The following is a 15,122-nucleotide window of genomic DNA, read 5'->3' on the forward strand; positions in this document are numbered from 1 at the left end:
CCATAATTACGATTTTTAAAGGATGTATATGAATTATTCATTGACTAAGTTAAATGCACCTTTTAGTAAAGGCGACGATCAGAAACGTATGTAAACATTAAAAATGCATAAAAAATTATCCAAATTATCATTTTTGTATGAAAGGAAAAAATGAATTTTTCTGTTGAGCTATCAATTGTCGGCATCGCCAAGCTTCCAAAAACGATTTTGGGATCGTCAGCAACTATCACTGATTCACCACTGCCAATCACTTGTTTACCAATTTTTTATGCAAATAAATTATCTTTAAATAGAGACTTGGTACTAACGTACACAGTCTACACATAGACATCAGCCAAAATGCAAGCTGCAAAGGTAAGTGAAATTTCAAGATATGTGTCATACGTGTAATTATCAACATTAAGTTCTTAAATTCTATGAGTAGTAAATATATAGTTTCAATTCCGTCGAATAAGGGAAACTGGATGGAAGTAAATTCTATGCATTTAACTTTTTTAAAAAAGTATATTTTCAAAAATAATTTACCAAAGGAATATGGAAACATAATGTGTCATTACTTTTTTTCAAAAAACGGCCAAGCGATATCACCTTGATTGTTTCATAAAAAACTTTTAGGCATACTTCTATATAATATACTTTTATTAAGAGAATGTTCAAGTTAATCCTGTAATTGAATAAAATCTTTTAAAAAATATTTATTATCAGAACAATTTATGTAATTGCTCGTTTGAATAAGATCTTCTGATAAGCACCCTGAGTGGAATTTCATTAAATAATTACTTTTGATAATCAACGATTTCATTCTACTGATGTGTTGAATTACAATTTCTGTGTGTGTTTTTTTTTTAATTTTCTTTGTTTATATTTGTAGTATTTGTATCATGTTTGATGAAATGCGAGCATTTTTTTCAAAATATTTAATATAAAACAGAATATTCATATATGAATTTTGAAATATGTTGTGTTATTCTTGCAAACCGACTTGGAATTGATTTGAATATCATATTGTGTATACTCACGCGTAAATATATATACGAAGACGTGACGTTGCAACGAGGTGCTACAGAGATGCATATTAAATTGAAATGATATTTTATATCAGCGCGAAATTCCAAAATTAAAATTATTATTTTGCTTCTAAACATATTAAATGTAAATATAAGGAACTTTTTTTTTTCAAATTTACGTGTATGTAAGTAAATCACACATAGACTTTTCAGGTATGGAAAAATTTTCTAAATTGATGTTTACATCCATATTCAGTTTTTGATTTAAAAAAAAATGGATGTTACCGTTTACATTTATGTTTATAACATTAAGTAATTTTTTCCGAGAACTTTTCATAATTTGATTTATATATTTTTTATACTTATTTTTACTCCAGTTTTTATTTGGTTGGTTGAAATTTACACTGTTTCTCTAAAGGTTGTCATTTTCCCGATCAAGGACATAAACAATTTATCATTTCTGAAAACAGAACAAAGTCTGCTACAATACAACTTTGTTCACGCAGGTTTAAAATTAAAATGTGGCTGTGTAAGATGTACATTCATACAGATGAGACCTCCACAGCAAAATACTTTGAACTGTTTGAAGGTCTGTAATTAACATTAGGGTCTAGAGATAGCAGTATTTTAAATAGAAATACCGCGGACAATGTCTTTCACGAGTAGTGGTCAGCAATTAAACTCTTGGCGAGCCCAAGATATGCAAATTTCTTTGGCAAAGATTTTGATACAAATCAAAAATCCAATTGAACAGAAAGTATTTTTATTAGAATACGGTGCATTTTATTGATACGTTCATAACAGCCTAGGCTCTCGATACATATACCATGGACGTGCTAAAAAGAAACAGTGTTTTTTTTTGTTTTTTTTTACAATTATTCTCTCAGGTGAATGCTAATTGATTTAATCTTGTTCTTATTTTTAAGATCCTTATTGTGTTGATCGTTGGGTATGTTGCCCGCCTACAAGCTGTGTCCCTGCCAGAGAGATCCAGCAACCTTCGTAAGTCACACACATCCTCTTAGAAAGAATAAGAATGATATGTAACGCAACTATTTTAAAAAAAATGCCTGGAAATTCCAATTCGATGTTAATTTCAAAGTGCGTTTACCGTTCACGGTAGCTCTGTCGGTAGAGGGCTCGCTCCGTGATCGGAATTCGTTAGTTCGTATCTCGGCCGCCACTGTCCTACAGTACCGACCAGACCCAACCTGACACAAAGCAGTCAAAGAGCAGTCCCGGGGACTGCTTTCTGGGACTGCTAAAGCAGTCCCAGAGCAGTCCCATAGCGGTCCCAGAGCAGTCCCACAGCAGTCCCAGAGCGGTCCCAGCAGTCCCAGCGATCCCAGAGAGCAGTCCCAGCAGTCCCAGAAAGCAGTCCCAGTGGGCGGGGTCTATTAATTTAATGGGCGGAGCTAACTCAGAAATGAGATTTGCAATAAACAATGGAACTATAAAAGGCAGTAGAAATTGATTCTGGGTAGTATGCCGGGACTCCTTATATGTATGCGAAGGTCATTTATGAACAGTACGCGCATAGAAACAAATTGAATGATTATTTATTGAAGGAAGAAGGGTTTCACACGTACATGTATGAATTAAACTGAACATGAACATTTAATCACAATTATCGGGTGTATTAAGTTAATAATTCGATTTCTTTATTTTCTGTGTTTTATACTGTGTCCCATTTTATTTTTTATACAGAAAATTAAACGTGAATTAATTATTTTCCACCAGTAAGAATTAGATTTAAATAGATCTCATCATTATATGGCCAATTTCCATACTAGCGGGATTTTAGAAAATTCTTTTTTAATTTTGCCAAATATTTTTTTTCAGTCATGATTATTTTTACTGACATGTCAATCTAATTATTGTTAATATCTGTATCTCTTTAATACTCAGTTTTAAGCGTTTTATTTGTAAATGTTAGAATATTAATGCACATATCTAATTCACCAGAATGGAACCATCAGATTATGTTCAAAATTAATTAATCCTGAAAGAAATTCAAACACATTTTCGAAATCAATTTTATTTCTGCGTTATATACCGGTAGATGGAAATTAGGGTCATTGTTGACCAGCATGTTCAATGATGTGAAACGCTGATAGGTATACCAAAATAGCATGCACTGATTTTCTGCCCTAAGGCGATTGAAACCGCGGGTGTTGATACCAAGTAATAAACATTAATCGGCCAGGTACATGTAAACACAAGCAAAAGAAAAAAGAAATTAATCACAATTCCCGGTATTTTCAACTCTTTATTTATGAAATAAATTTTCTCTTTTGATAACTTGTTTATAAATTAAAATCTACCGGTAATTCATTAATAAAGTCCCCTATGATTGTTCAAATTGTTTGAGTTATGGAAGAATGGTAGCATAATTTTATTTCATGGTCATTTAATAAACTGTTAGGCTTTATTTTAGGGTTGCATGGGATACTTTTCTAGAGTGGTGCTCGTAAAACATAAAGCTTTTCAATTGAAAATATTATATCTAACTGTATAAGGATTATTTTTAAATAGTGTCAATGCAAATTTGGAGTGCACATAATTTTACAATAAATAATAAAATAGACCTACATGTAGATATTTTTTCTCATAAACCTATACCTTATTTTTAGGGATAAAAATCTACTTTTGACTTCCTTATTTAAAAAAAAAATATTTGTGTAAATGTACAGTCTCTGAAAATATTAACTATAATAATTATGGAAAGATTGTAAGAAATCCTTGCTTTTTTAATAGTTTAAACTCCTCTCTGCTGCTAGTAAACAAAACTGCAAATTCAGAATACACAAGGGGGCGGAGCTATCATGTCACTCAGAACTTCTTTCACGCATGAGTGAACAAAGCAGTCCCAGAAAGCAGTCCCAGGGACAGCTGGGACTGCTGGGTCTGCTTTTCAGAGCAGTCCCAGGGCAGTCCCATAGCAGTCCCAGAGCAGTCCCACGGCGGTCCCAGAGCAGTCCCACAGCAGTCCCAGAGCGGTCCCAAAGCAGTCCCGGGGACTGCTTTCTGGGACTGCTTTGGTGTCAGGTTGGGTCTGGTCGGTACTGTAGTCGTTAAAATTGGTAGCAACTGTTCCTTCGCCATGCGCTTGGCATGAAGTGAAAGTTGCGGATCCTTCGGATGAGACCTTAAAAACCGACGCCCCGTGTCAGCGGCATGCGTTGGCATGATAAAGATCCCTTACTGCTCAATGGCCCTGAGTGCCGAGTAAAGGTAAAAATTTGAAGCAATTCACCGGCATACGGTGACGTCTCCATATGAGTGAAAAATTCTCGAGAGGGACGTTAAACAATATACAATCAATCAATCAAACTGCGTTTGATTTATTTATCAGTAAGTTGCCCGCGTGGCATACGTTTAGTGGTTAGAGTGCTTGATTTGATTTCCAGTGAGGGACATGGAGACCGATCCTACGTACGAGACATTTATAATTACATAAACATAAAGAATGCAATGATGATTAATTATCAATCGCATCGAAAATAGTTGACAAATGTTATCATTTTAAACTATCCATTAGGTTTCGCCAAAGGTCAACATGTCTAAAAAATTATTTTTATAATAAGCAAATATATGATCAGAAATATATAACATTGTGGTATTTAAATCTAATATTTTTACAGTTTATAAATATATCATTGATCAAGAGATAGAAAGTATCGCTTGATAATAAATACAAGTAAGGACATTTTTATCGAGAATACTATTCGTTACGTCCATATCACCCTTTGTAAAAATGGACATATTTTTAAAGGAGACTGCTAGTACCTAATTATTTCATACGTCTCATGCGTGGCGCAGTGATTAGAGCGTCTGCTCTAGAGTCGCGAATTAAGGAGTCAATCCTTAGGTCGTGGGTTCGAATCCCACTGCGTGGAGACCGGTCCTTTGGATGAGACTGTACGAGGCCCCGTGTTGCAGTAGGTGTTGGCACAAAAAAGATCCCTCACTGCTCAAAGGCCCCAAGCATAGGACAAAATTTGTAGCCCTCCACCGGTAGCTCAGTCGGTAGAGCGCTCGCTCCGTGATCGGGAGGTTGTGAGTTCGCATCTCGGCCGCGACATTTGACCTAAGTCGACAAGAAATGGGTAGCAACTGTTTCTTCGTTATGCGGTCGGCATTTTGAAGTGAAACTTGCAGGTCCTTTGGATGAGACCTTAAAAATCGAGGCCCCGTGTCAGGGGCAGGCGTTGGCACGATAAAGATCCGTCACTGCTCAATGGCCCTGAGTGCCGAGTAAAGGTCAAAATTTGAAGCCTTTCACCGGCATACGGTGACATCTCCATATGAGTGAAAAATTCTCGAGAGGGACGTTAAAACAATATACTATCAATCAATCAATCCAGAACTTTTCCTTGCATTTTCTCTGAGCGTCTGTCTATCTTAGGTCATGGTCAATCACCACTGCTGTCATGTCCTCCCATTTGTTACCTTCACGATTAAAATACTCCTCAAGGTTTTCATTAATCTCCTGTTTATTAAGAATTTAATTGCAAAATGGATTTAAAGGCGGGGCTAGGAAGGAGTTCACAGTTTATGGCTCTTTAATGAGGCTCAATTTAATTTGAATGTTAATTAGAAAGGCATGACATTTTAGGGTTTTGAAAAGGCCTGATATAAAATTAAAATTTGGAAACATATACAGCGACCCGTTCAAAACAGTGATCATCAGAAATGCTGTACATGCAGAGGTCTAAAACATTATTCAGGAAAAATGTAGATGTATATAGCTTTTCCTCTGAGGTAATTCTTGCCATACGTACTGAAAATGAAGATTGTTGGGAGCTTCTAACATAAAATAATAATTCCTAATGTAATCTTCGCACATTAATTGAGTGTATGGTCAATAATATCAGCAATGCAAAATTTTGTATGTTGTACATGTAAGGGGCCTGATATTTATTTAGATAAATTATTGTAGACATCCTCATGATCATGTTAGTTATAAATTTACATGGCTACACATTAGGTCCCGCCTCCTTATTGTAACCTTAAATGTGCTGCGTTTTTACAAATGCCAACAACTTATGATACAGATCAGCTTGAAAACCGAGATTCTGAATGAACCATATGAAGCACGCCTGGGCATAGTTAAAACACTGACTCAAAAAATACTATTTTGACCGAAAATGAACCGGGATATTAAAAAATTTATTTTGCAATGTGCAGTGTGCAACAAGTAAAGAAATTTTTACTGCAAGGAACCATTGATTCCTCAGGAGATTCCTTCACGTTCCTCGGACAAAGTCTCAGCATATATGTATTTCAGTTCGAAGATTCGGAATATCTTTTGTGTGTCGTTTGATATTTTGAATTTCCAGATAGTCCCAATACCATCAACATCAAGTTCACAAGCAATTACTGCGTTTAAATCTGTGTTTGCTTGTCATAGCATTCCGACAGATCTATTCATGGACAACGGACCTCAGTTCTACTAAACTGCGTATTTTTAGTAATCACTACTTTGTGTGATATCATGGGCCCCGAAGGTATTTTCCGGGATTTATATTTAAGCACCCTCTAGTTACAGTTATTATCAAAATAAATGTTGGCTCGAAAAATGTGGTTAAAATTTTTTACCCACCTTCAACCATAAATTTTCACTATAGAAAAAACATGATTGTACAAGTTTCTTGATATAAGGTGTGGAATATCTTTTGGACCAAATCTTCTGCTACATTCTGAAATGGTAATACATGTATCTGTAATCTGATCTGGCATTTGTAATAAATGCTCTATACACACACCTTCTCCCTCTTTATTATTTAACATGCTGCAGAACAGAGTTGTAAATATGTTTCAGGTTCATATGAACCCAATTTTTCACCCGTTGCAGTATTAAAAAGCACATGAAAATTTTATTTTTACCCGTGTTGCATTCTTAAAGAGTTTAGGTGTGAAACATTTATAGCAAAACACCCTGTATATTGTTTCAGAAACTCGCTGGAACTGGAAATATAACCGATGTAAAAATGGTGGTACACGCATAACAACATTCAAAGGTTGGAGGTTAAAATCCAATACACAGAGGGGACCTCAGTTCACATGTTCCTGTCCTGAGAGGTTTTATGGGAATGTATGTCAGTGTAAGTCACATTATGTTTTTAAAATATTACGGTGAGACCATCTTTTCCTGTTAGGATCATTTTTGTACACAAAAAAATAGTTAAAGATTTATCATGTCGAAACTGAAAATATCGAAATAAATCTAAAAACCTACTAAACTACATCCTGTGATGTATTCAATGTTCGTGAATCATAAGGTCTTTCGAGAGACACTGTAAACCAGCTATTTGTTGCATCATCTTTTAATTGCAATTCGTCATTTTGAAATCAATTTGCAACTATTAATTGTCAGGGAAAAAGAGAAAGTTAATAAATATGTTGCGACTATTAATTGCTTCCTAAAGTTGGTCGCGAATAATTACAGTTTATAACAATGAAGGGTTTTTTTTTTTCAATTTGAAAGTCCATGTATGCGACCATCATGATTGTCAGAAGGGAGCGTGTGAGGCAGATAAGACCAATGCACGTGGTTACAAATGTAACTGTATGGAAGGTTACAAAGGGAAGAATTGTGAAGGTAATTTATATAAAAGTATAAGCATCAAACATTGAGTGAGATCATAAAATCCATTTATCTCATGTATCCAATGTTCGCAAATCATAAGGTCATACTAGAGAGATATAACAATGAATCGTTTAATTTCAAAGTTTTATTTTTCTAGTCCATGTATGCGATCAGCATGATTGTCAGAATGGAACTTGTGAGGTAGACACGACCCGTGCACTTGGTTACAAATGTAACTGCTTGGAAGGTTACAAGGGGGAGAATTGTGAAGGTAATTTAGATAAAAGTATAAGCATCAAACATTGAGTGAGATCATAAAATCCATTTATCTCAAGTATTCGGTATTTATGAATTATAAGGTCTTATGAGAGAGATATAACAATATATCATATACCTTACACTGTATCAGCCCTGATACAGACGTTTTGGACTAGGCGAGACAGCGCCTGGGAAGGGCTGTCTCGCCCTCGGGGCTGAGATACCTCTGTCCCGGCCCGTCGTCTAGTAGCTGTCTAGCCCCTCAAATTTTGAATCATTATTTCTGTTTAATTAGTGTGAATTAAGAGTAAAATTCATATATAAGTATGAAAGAGTAACAATATATCTCGAAAAAATTAACCTGATTTTTTAAAAATTATTTATATATACTAGAATTTTAAGAAAATTGTTTTAAAAAGTGCGCCAAATAATAGCACTTGTGACGAAAGAGACGTAACTCTTGTTTACTTCTAGGACAGCAACAAATCATCTTTTGAAAAAAAAAACTGGACGTTTATTTGCTTTGACAGTAAGACAATACCAAGTTTTCATTTAATGTCTAATTTTTAATGAAAATATTTATAGTAAACAAAACAAATAGTTACTATAAATTTCAGACTGATATGTTGAAGAAAGTGTAATGCCGGTTCGATACAAAGTGAAAGTAGAATATTTTTAAGTTTTGGACTTTTTTTAAAATTGTTATCTTATGTGCTTCAAAACAAATTGTTTCAAAACACCAGGACTATTCTTTTTATTGGCCAGACCAGACAAATCTTACTCTATATAATATGATTATTCACCGTCAAGCAACATCTTCAGGAACATGGGAATAAAGAAAGATAACTCTAATCTTCTTACGACACACATCTTGATCGAAAAATATCTGAATATTTATTCTTTTTCTTTGGTTTTAGATATATGATATAAACACATCACACCACTGTTTTGATCTCGTCTCTGGTATCAGTCCTCGGATGGTCTAGGCCTGCCCCCTCCTGGCTTGGGTCGATACCAACCGCTCGGGCTGATACCAGGGCCGAGATCAAAACAGCAGTGTGATATTCTTTATAAATCGTTTAAATTAAAAGTTTTGTTTTTCTAGTTCATGTATGCGATCAACATGTTTGTCAGAATGGAACTTGTGAGCCAGTTACATGTAAGACCAGTACACGTGGTTACAAATGTAACTGTATGGAAGGTTACAAAGGGGAGAATTGTAACGGTAATTTATATAAAAGTATAAGCTAGAAACAATGACTAAGATCATAAAATCCATTTATCTCATGTATTCAATGTTCGCAAATCATAAGGTCATACGAGAGAGATATAACAATGAATCGTTTAAATTCAAAGTTTTATTTTTCTAGTCCATGTATGCGATCATCATGATTGTCAGAATGGAACTTGTGAGGCAGATACAACCCGTGCACTTGGTCACAAATGTAACTGTTTGGAAGGTTACAAGGGGGAGAGTTGTGACGGTAATTTATATAATTTTTTTATTATTATATAGACTACAGAGGTCCTTTACATGCCCCAGTGGTCAGAGCAGTTGTTCATGCGTCGCAAAGTTATGGGTTCTTAATTTCTTAGTTTCTGAAGAATGCTTCTATACAAGTTTCATCTTTCCAGGCCCAGTGGCTCTTGAAAAAAAGATTGTTAAAGATCTCTCGTATGCAATCCTATGTTAAATTTTATACCCCATTGTGGGTCCGCCCTATCCCCGGGGGTCCTAACTTGAACAAAATCAAATATTCCCTTTTAGATGATGTTTCTGCATGTGTTTTATCTTTTCTGGCCCAATAAAGATTTTTCCTATGTTTTCCTATTTCAATTTTTTTTACCCAATTTGTCCCCACTCCAACCCTAACCCTGAAGCATTCTTTGGTAACGAAATTTAATTTTTTTCTAATCATGACCCCGGGGTGGGTAGGGACCACAGTTGAATAGCAAAGTTAAGGATATGCATACATCTTGAAAAATCTTGATAAATCTTCTTCTCAAGATTCACTGAGCCAGTAAAAATAAAATCTGTTTAGAAGCATCCTTTGGTAGCAAAAGATTCAAATTCGTTCAAATAATGACTACAAGGGGGAAAGGTGGGGCCATAGTGGGTTATCAACATATGACATAGGAATACATGGGAAAAACCTTTTAATACAAGTACATATACAACCCTTTAGTAGTCTTTAAGGATACTTTCCAATTATCTCTTAGAATTTTGCGGCTTCATTTTTCTCCTTTTTAGCGAAAATGTCTGTAACATTTATTTCAAACTCAGATTTTTCACTGACTATAAATACATATAATATTAGTGCATTACAAATTAGATGTTTTCAGCTTTTTCTTAATTTTTGGTGTATTGATATTTTTATGTCCAGACAAAACTTTTTTTCTAGTCCCTGTATGCGATCAACATGATTGTAAGAATGGAACTTGTGATGCAGATAAGACCAGAACACGTGGTTACAAATGTAACTGTATAGAAGGTTATGAAGGGGAGAATTGTGAAGGTAATTTTTATAAAATTGTTTTTTTTATTTTATATACAGCAGAAGTCGCCCATATGCCACAGTGATAAGTGCAGTTGTACTTGAGTCGCACATTATGCAGTTGATACTTACAATGCAAATACGAATCCCATTGTTAGCTCACCTGAACCGAAGGCTCATTTAAGCTCTTCTGATCAAAATTTGTCTGTTGTATTTCGCTGCTGTAGTTGTTTTTGTTGTTGATACCATTTCACATTTTCATCTTCTGAAGAGCCACTGGGCCAATTTTAACCAAACCTGCTACAAAATAGCCTTGATTAGGGGATTCAACTTTGTTTAAACGAAGGTTCATGTCCTTTTCCAAGGCGACATAATTATAAATAAGTGAAAAATTAATGACATCTGAAAAAAACCTCCTCAGGAACCACTGGGCCAGGAAAGATGACACTCAAGTGGAATCATCCTCATGTCACTTAGATGCACATGTGTGCATATTGTGATCCCTGAGGTAGGGCTACAGTGGTGTATCAAAATTTAACATTGGAATACATAGAAAAATATCTTTAAAAATCTTTTTCTCAAGATTTACTGGGTCAGGAAAGATAAAACTCATGATCTTGCATAAACATCTTCCCAAGAAAAAACATATAACTTTGTTCAAATCATGACCTCGAGGGTAGGGTGGGGCCACAATGAGGTATAAAATTTTAGCATTGGAAAGATCTTTAAAACTCTTTTTAGGCGACCTGTTAACGGTTTATTCCTAAAAATTTTTAAAGAAACTCTACATGATAAGAAAAATCTTGCTGTGACATTGATCTCGACATTAGGCATACATTTTTAAATGTACTTGTATAAAAACTTTTGAATCAATTAAAAATGGCAACTTTCACTTAAAAGTCAACTCAATATATACCAAATGATCTCAGAAGGTACAAGTCTGTAACATTTATTTCATACTCTGATCAGTTACTCACAATAAATACATAAAATATTAGCGCATTTCAATCTTCCATTTTCCTTAGTTTTAGTATTGATGTTCTGATCCCCAATATTTTCTTTGTTTTCTAGTCCATGTATGCGATCGGCATGATTGTAAGAATGGAACTTGTGAATCAGATACGACCAGAACACGTGGTTACAAATGTAACTGTTTGGAAGGTTATGGAGGGGAGAATTGTGAAGGTAATTTATATCAATGTGTTTATCATTTTATGTACAGCAGAATCGCCCTCATGCCGCAGTGACAAATGCAGTTGTTTTTGAGTCGCAGAGTATGAAGTCGATACTAACGTTATTTCATAAATATTCATGAGATGTGTCACTTGTGTTTTGACGTACTGAAGAAATGCCTGATAGGACTCAAAGTGCAATGCTATTAAAATTGCGTGTTTTTTGTAAGAAATACAGGGATCTAACAAATGTTAGCAAATTACTGGTCATCGATGGATTGAATTGTGCATCAGGATATCGAACTGCAGTTAACGGTAATTCGCTTTTACAACAACTTGCCTAAACTCAGCGCTGAAAATCGTCATTTTTCGACAATAGAGTTGATTTACCCGAACTTTCATTTCTTAAACTTTCCTGTTCTTTGTAAAGCAAAAATTTCATGAACTAAACCAAAGTGTAAGATATCGGCGCGATTCTACAGGCTGATTCATGTAAGTTTTTGGTCACAAAGGGCACTCATAGTGCTTTTTGTAAGCAAAAATTACATAAATTAGCCATAAGTCAGAAAGATTACAGAGTGGATTTATAAAACAACCCCAATTTTAAAATCTATATAACCTAACCCAAATCACTCGATTGGATGCGTGTTGAAGCGAGTGGGAAATTGCGGTTTGTTTACATTCTGCATAGCAACGGCAAGGGAAATAACTGCTCATGCGCAATCGAGTGATTCTGGGGACCGGCATACTAGAAACTTCCCAAACTATCTTTTCAAAAACCTCTGGTCCAGCAAAGATGAAACTCTTGTGGAATCCTCTTCAGGTCGTGTAGATTGAAATGTGTTCATATTCTGACCTCCGGAGTAAGTATTGGGCCACAGTCGGGTATCAAGGTTTAACATAAGAGTACATAGAAAAAACCTCAATAATCTTCTTTTCAAGATTCACTAAGACCAGAGCACGTGGTTACAAATGTAGTTGTATGGAAGGTTACGAAGGGAAGAATTGTGAAGGTAATTCATATAAAAATGTTTATTATTTTTGTCACGACACCCTAAGCTTGATCAGTGATAACAAGACTATTTTTCTATTTACAATTTTATATATAATATAAAAACAAATATGTACAAATATACAAAATGAAAATTAAAGAATTTCAAAATGTCTATCAGTGTCCATCCTGAGACCACGTTCCTATATCCGTCCCCGCCTCCTGTGTTTAACGGTCCATGACCTACGGGTACCACGCCCTTACACCAAATGCCACCACGTCCTCGACGTCCCGCGCCTATCCCACGCGTCTTAAACGTCTGCAATGCTGCCAAATCCGGGAAACCACGTTTCCTTTCTCACGGTCTCGGCCCAGCGTACCACGCCCTTAGGTTGCCTCCGCCGACAGCACCAAATCATACTAACGTACATGTATCAATAGGGACCTTCAACAAATATGCGTAGACATAATAAGCTTGACCTCGAACGGCTACCTTACAACATAACATAAATGTTTACACATATACTTGTTTAAACATACAGTTTTAACTAACATGTATCACACCGCCTCGCAAAGCAAAATAATAATACAATGTAACGTTACACTTTGAGTAATAAACTAATATCATTACTTTACGCTTAAACTCACGGCATGTGCACGTGGTAAAATTCCCGTATACAATTCAAACACTTTCTCGTGGATAAAAATAGAATAAGCTCAATTAACATAATACTGCATTACTTTTTAATATAATAAATGTAAGTAAATTACACTTACCCTGATTGGAGATTCAGTTACCACGAAAAACTACCTAACCCTCCATGGACATGTGAAACTACTTTCACTGGTCAAGGAAAACGTGCGCTACCCAAGACAAACCTGACATCACCTTATATAGCGACTGGCCAAATATTTAAATCACCTGAGCGTTACAATGGGGCTCCTTGCAGGATAAACACTAAATACAAATAAGGCTCAACACAGGGCAATACTAATAAAAGAAAAACAAATAAACATGTAACAAAATCAACTTTGATTGTGACATCACCTCCCCAATTCAAGAAAGTTCACTGAACTTGTGCAAAACTCACAATCAACAACAACAAAAACATTTGTACAAAACTATAATGTTCATAATGTCTCACTCAAATCCTACAACCTACTTAGACAATCAGCTCCAACTATCTAGATAACTTCCTAAACGAACTGCTAATTGTGTAAAGGTTTCACCTACCTCTGGTCTACACCTACGGAAATATTCTCGAAAACCGTCCTCTGTTTTCTCAAACCTCCTCAGCAAAGCTGTTTTAAGGGCTGCATAATCCAGAGCCTTTTCTTGTGGAAGTAGGGCATAGACATCAAGAGCTCGTCCTTTAAGTAATGCGCTTAAGTTCACGGCCCCTATTCCTTCGTTCCACTTCTGTGCTATAGCGTATCTTTCGAATCGTCTAAGAAAAGAGTCTATGTCATCTTTAACCTCATCAAAGTATGGCATTTTAGGAACCTTTGCTAATGAACCATCAGATATGTCTGACTTAGCAGCTTTAGATTCTGTCTCTTTCAAACTCAACTGGTATTTAAGTTCTTGTACATTAGCTTGGTACTTACTTTCCAGTGCATCTAGTGATTTCTTTTCTTCTAGTCGGAGCTTCTCTACTTCCAACGCTTCTCTCTTCAATTCATAGTCTCTGTCCTTTTTTGTCTCTCTCTTTGCTCAACTCTGAGTTCTCGCAGATGTGCCTGTTGTTCACGGATGAACCTCTGAAGATCCGCTCCCGTCAACTCCAAACTTTGACCATATGCAGTCAGCTCTTTTAACAAATCCATCTCAAAAATCGCCAGTAAATAAACCAACTATCAAACAACATAAACTGACACAAAAATGACAAAAGCAAAATATCACTCCAGGAAAACTGAACTAAATCGAAATCAAACCTTCATAACACAAACTAATTCATGGTTACGTCCTCTCCACTCAGGGTCCCTTAACTTCTCTCTGAACGTCTCTCTACAACAATACAATATAGAAAAAAAAATTATGACTTCAATACAAAAAATAAAACAATATTTTTTTCCAAACGTTCAGTACAATTTACACAAAAAACATTTAAAAAAAAAAAACAATCACTGATCAAAGCTAACATCATTATCCCACTTCTGACACCATTGTCACGACACCCTAAGCTTGATCAGTGATAACAAGACTATTTTTCTATTTACAATTTTATATATAATATAAAAACAAATATGTACAAATATACAAAATGAAAATTAATGAATTTCAAAATGTCTATCAGTGTCCATCCTGAGACCACGTTCCTATATCCGTCCCCGCCTCCTGTGTTTAACGGTCCATGACCTACGGGTACCACGCCCTTACACCAAATGCCACCACGTCCTCGACGTCCCGCGCCTATCCCACGCGTTTTAAGCGTCTGCAATGCTGCCAAATCCGGGAAACCACGTTTCCTTTCTCACGGTCTCGGCCCAGCGTACCACGCCCTTAGGTTGCCTCCGCCGACAGCACCAAATTATACTAACGTACATGTATCAATAGGGACCTTCAACAAATATGCGTAGACATAATAAGCTTGACCCCGAACGGCT

General features: G+C 35.7%; 1 protein-coding gene across 1 annotated transcript; it reads left to right on the plus strand.

Annotated features, from left to right (window-relative positions):
- Positions 1-339: 339 nt before the first annotated feature.
- Positions 340-12,361, plus strand: LOC134234558 (delta-like protein A). Its single transcript, XM_062716644.1, has 8 exons — positions 340-354; positions 1,934-2,009; positions 6,965-7,114; positions 7,498-7,611; positions 8,963-9,082; positions 10,260-10,373; positions 11,424-11,537; positions 12,216-12,361. The coding sequence occupies exons 1-8, from the start codon at positions 340-342 to the stop codon at positions 12,359-12,361; spliced, it is 849 nt and encodes a 282-aa protein (XP_062572628.1).
- The last annotated feature ends 2,761 nt before the right edge of the window (positions 12,362-15,122 follow it).

Source organism: Saccostrea cucullata, unplaced genomic scaffold (genome assembly GCF_032062105.1).
Source record: "Saccostrea cucullata isolate Sc308-1 unplaced genomic scaffold, CSIRO_AGI_Scuc_v1 ctg6414, whole genome shotgun sequence".
NCBI lineage: Eukaryota > Metazoa > Mollusca > Bivalvia > Ostreida > Ostreidae > Saccostrea > Saccostrea cuccullata.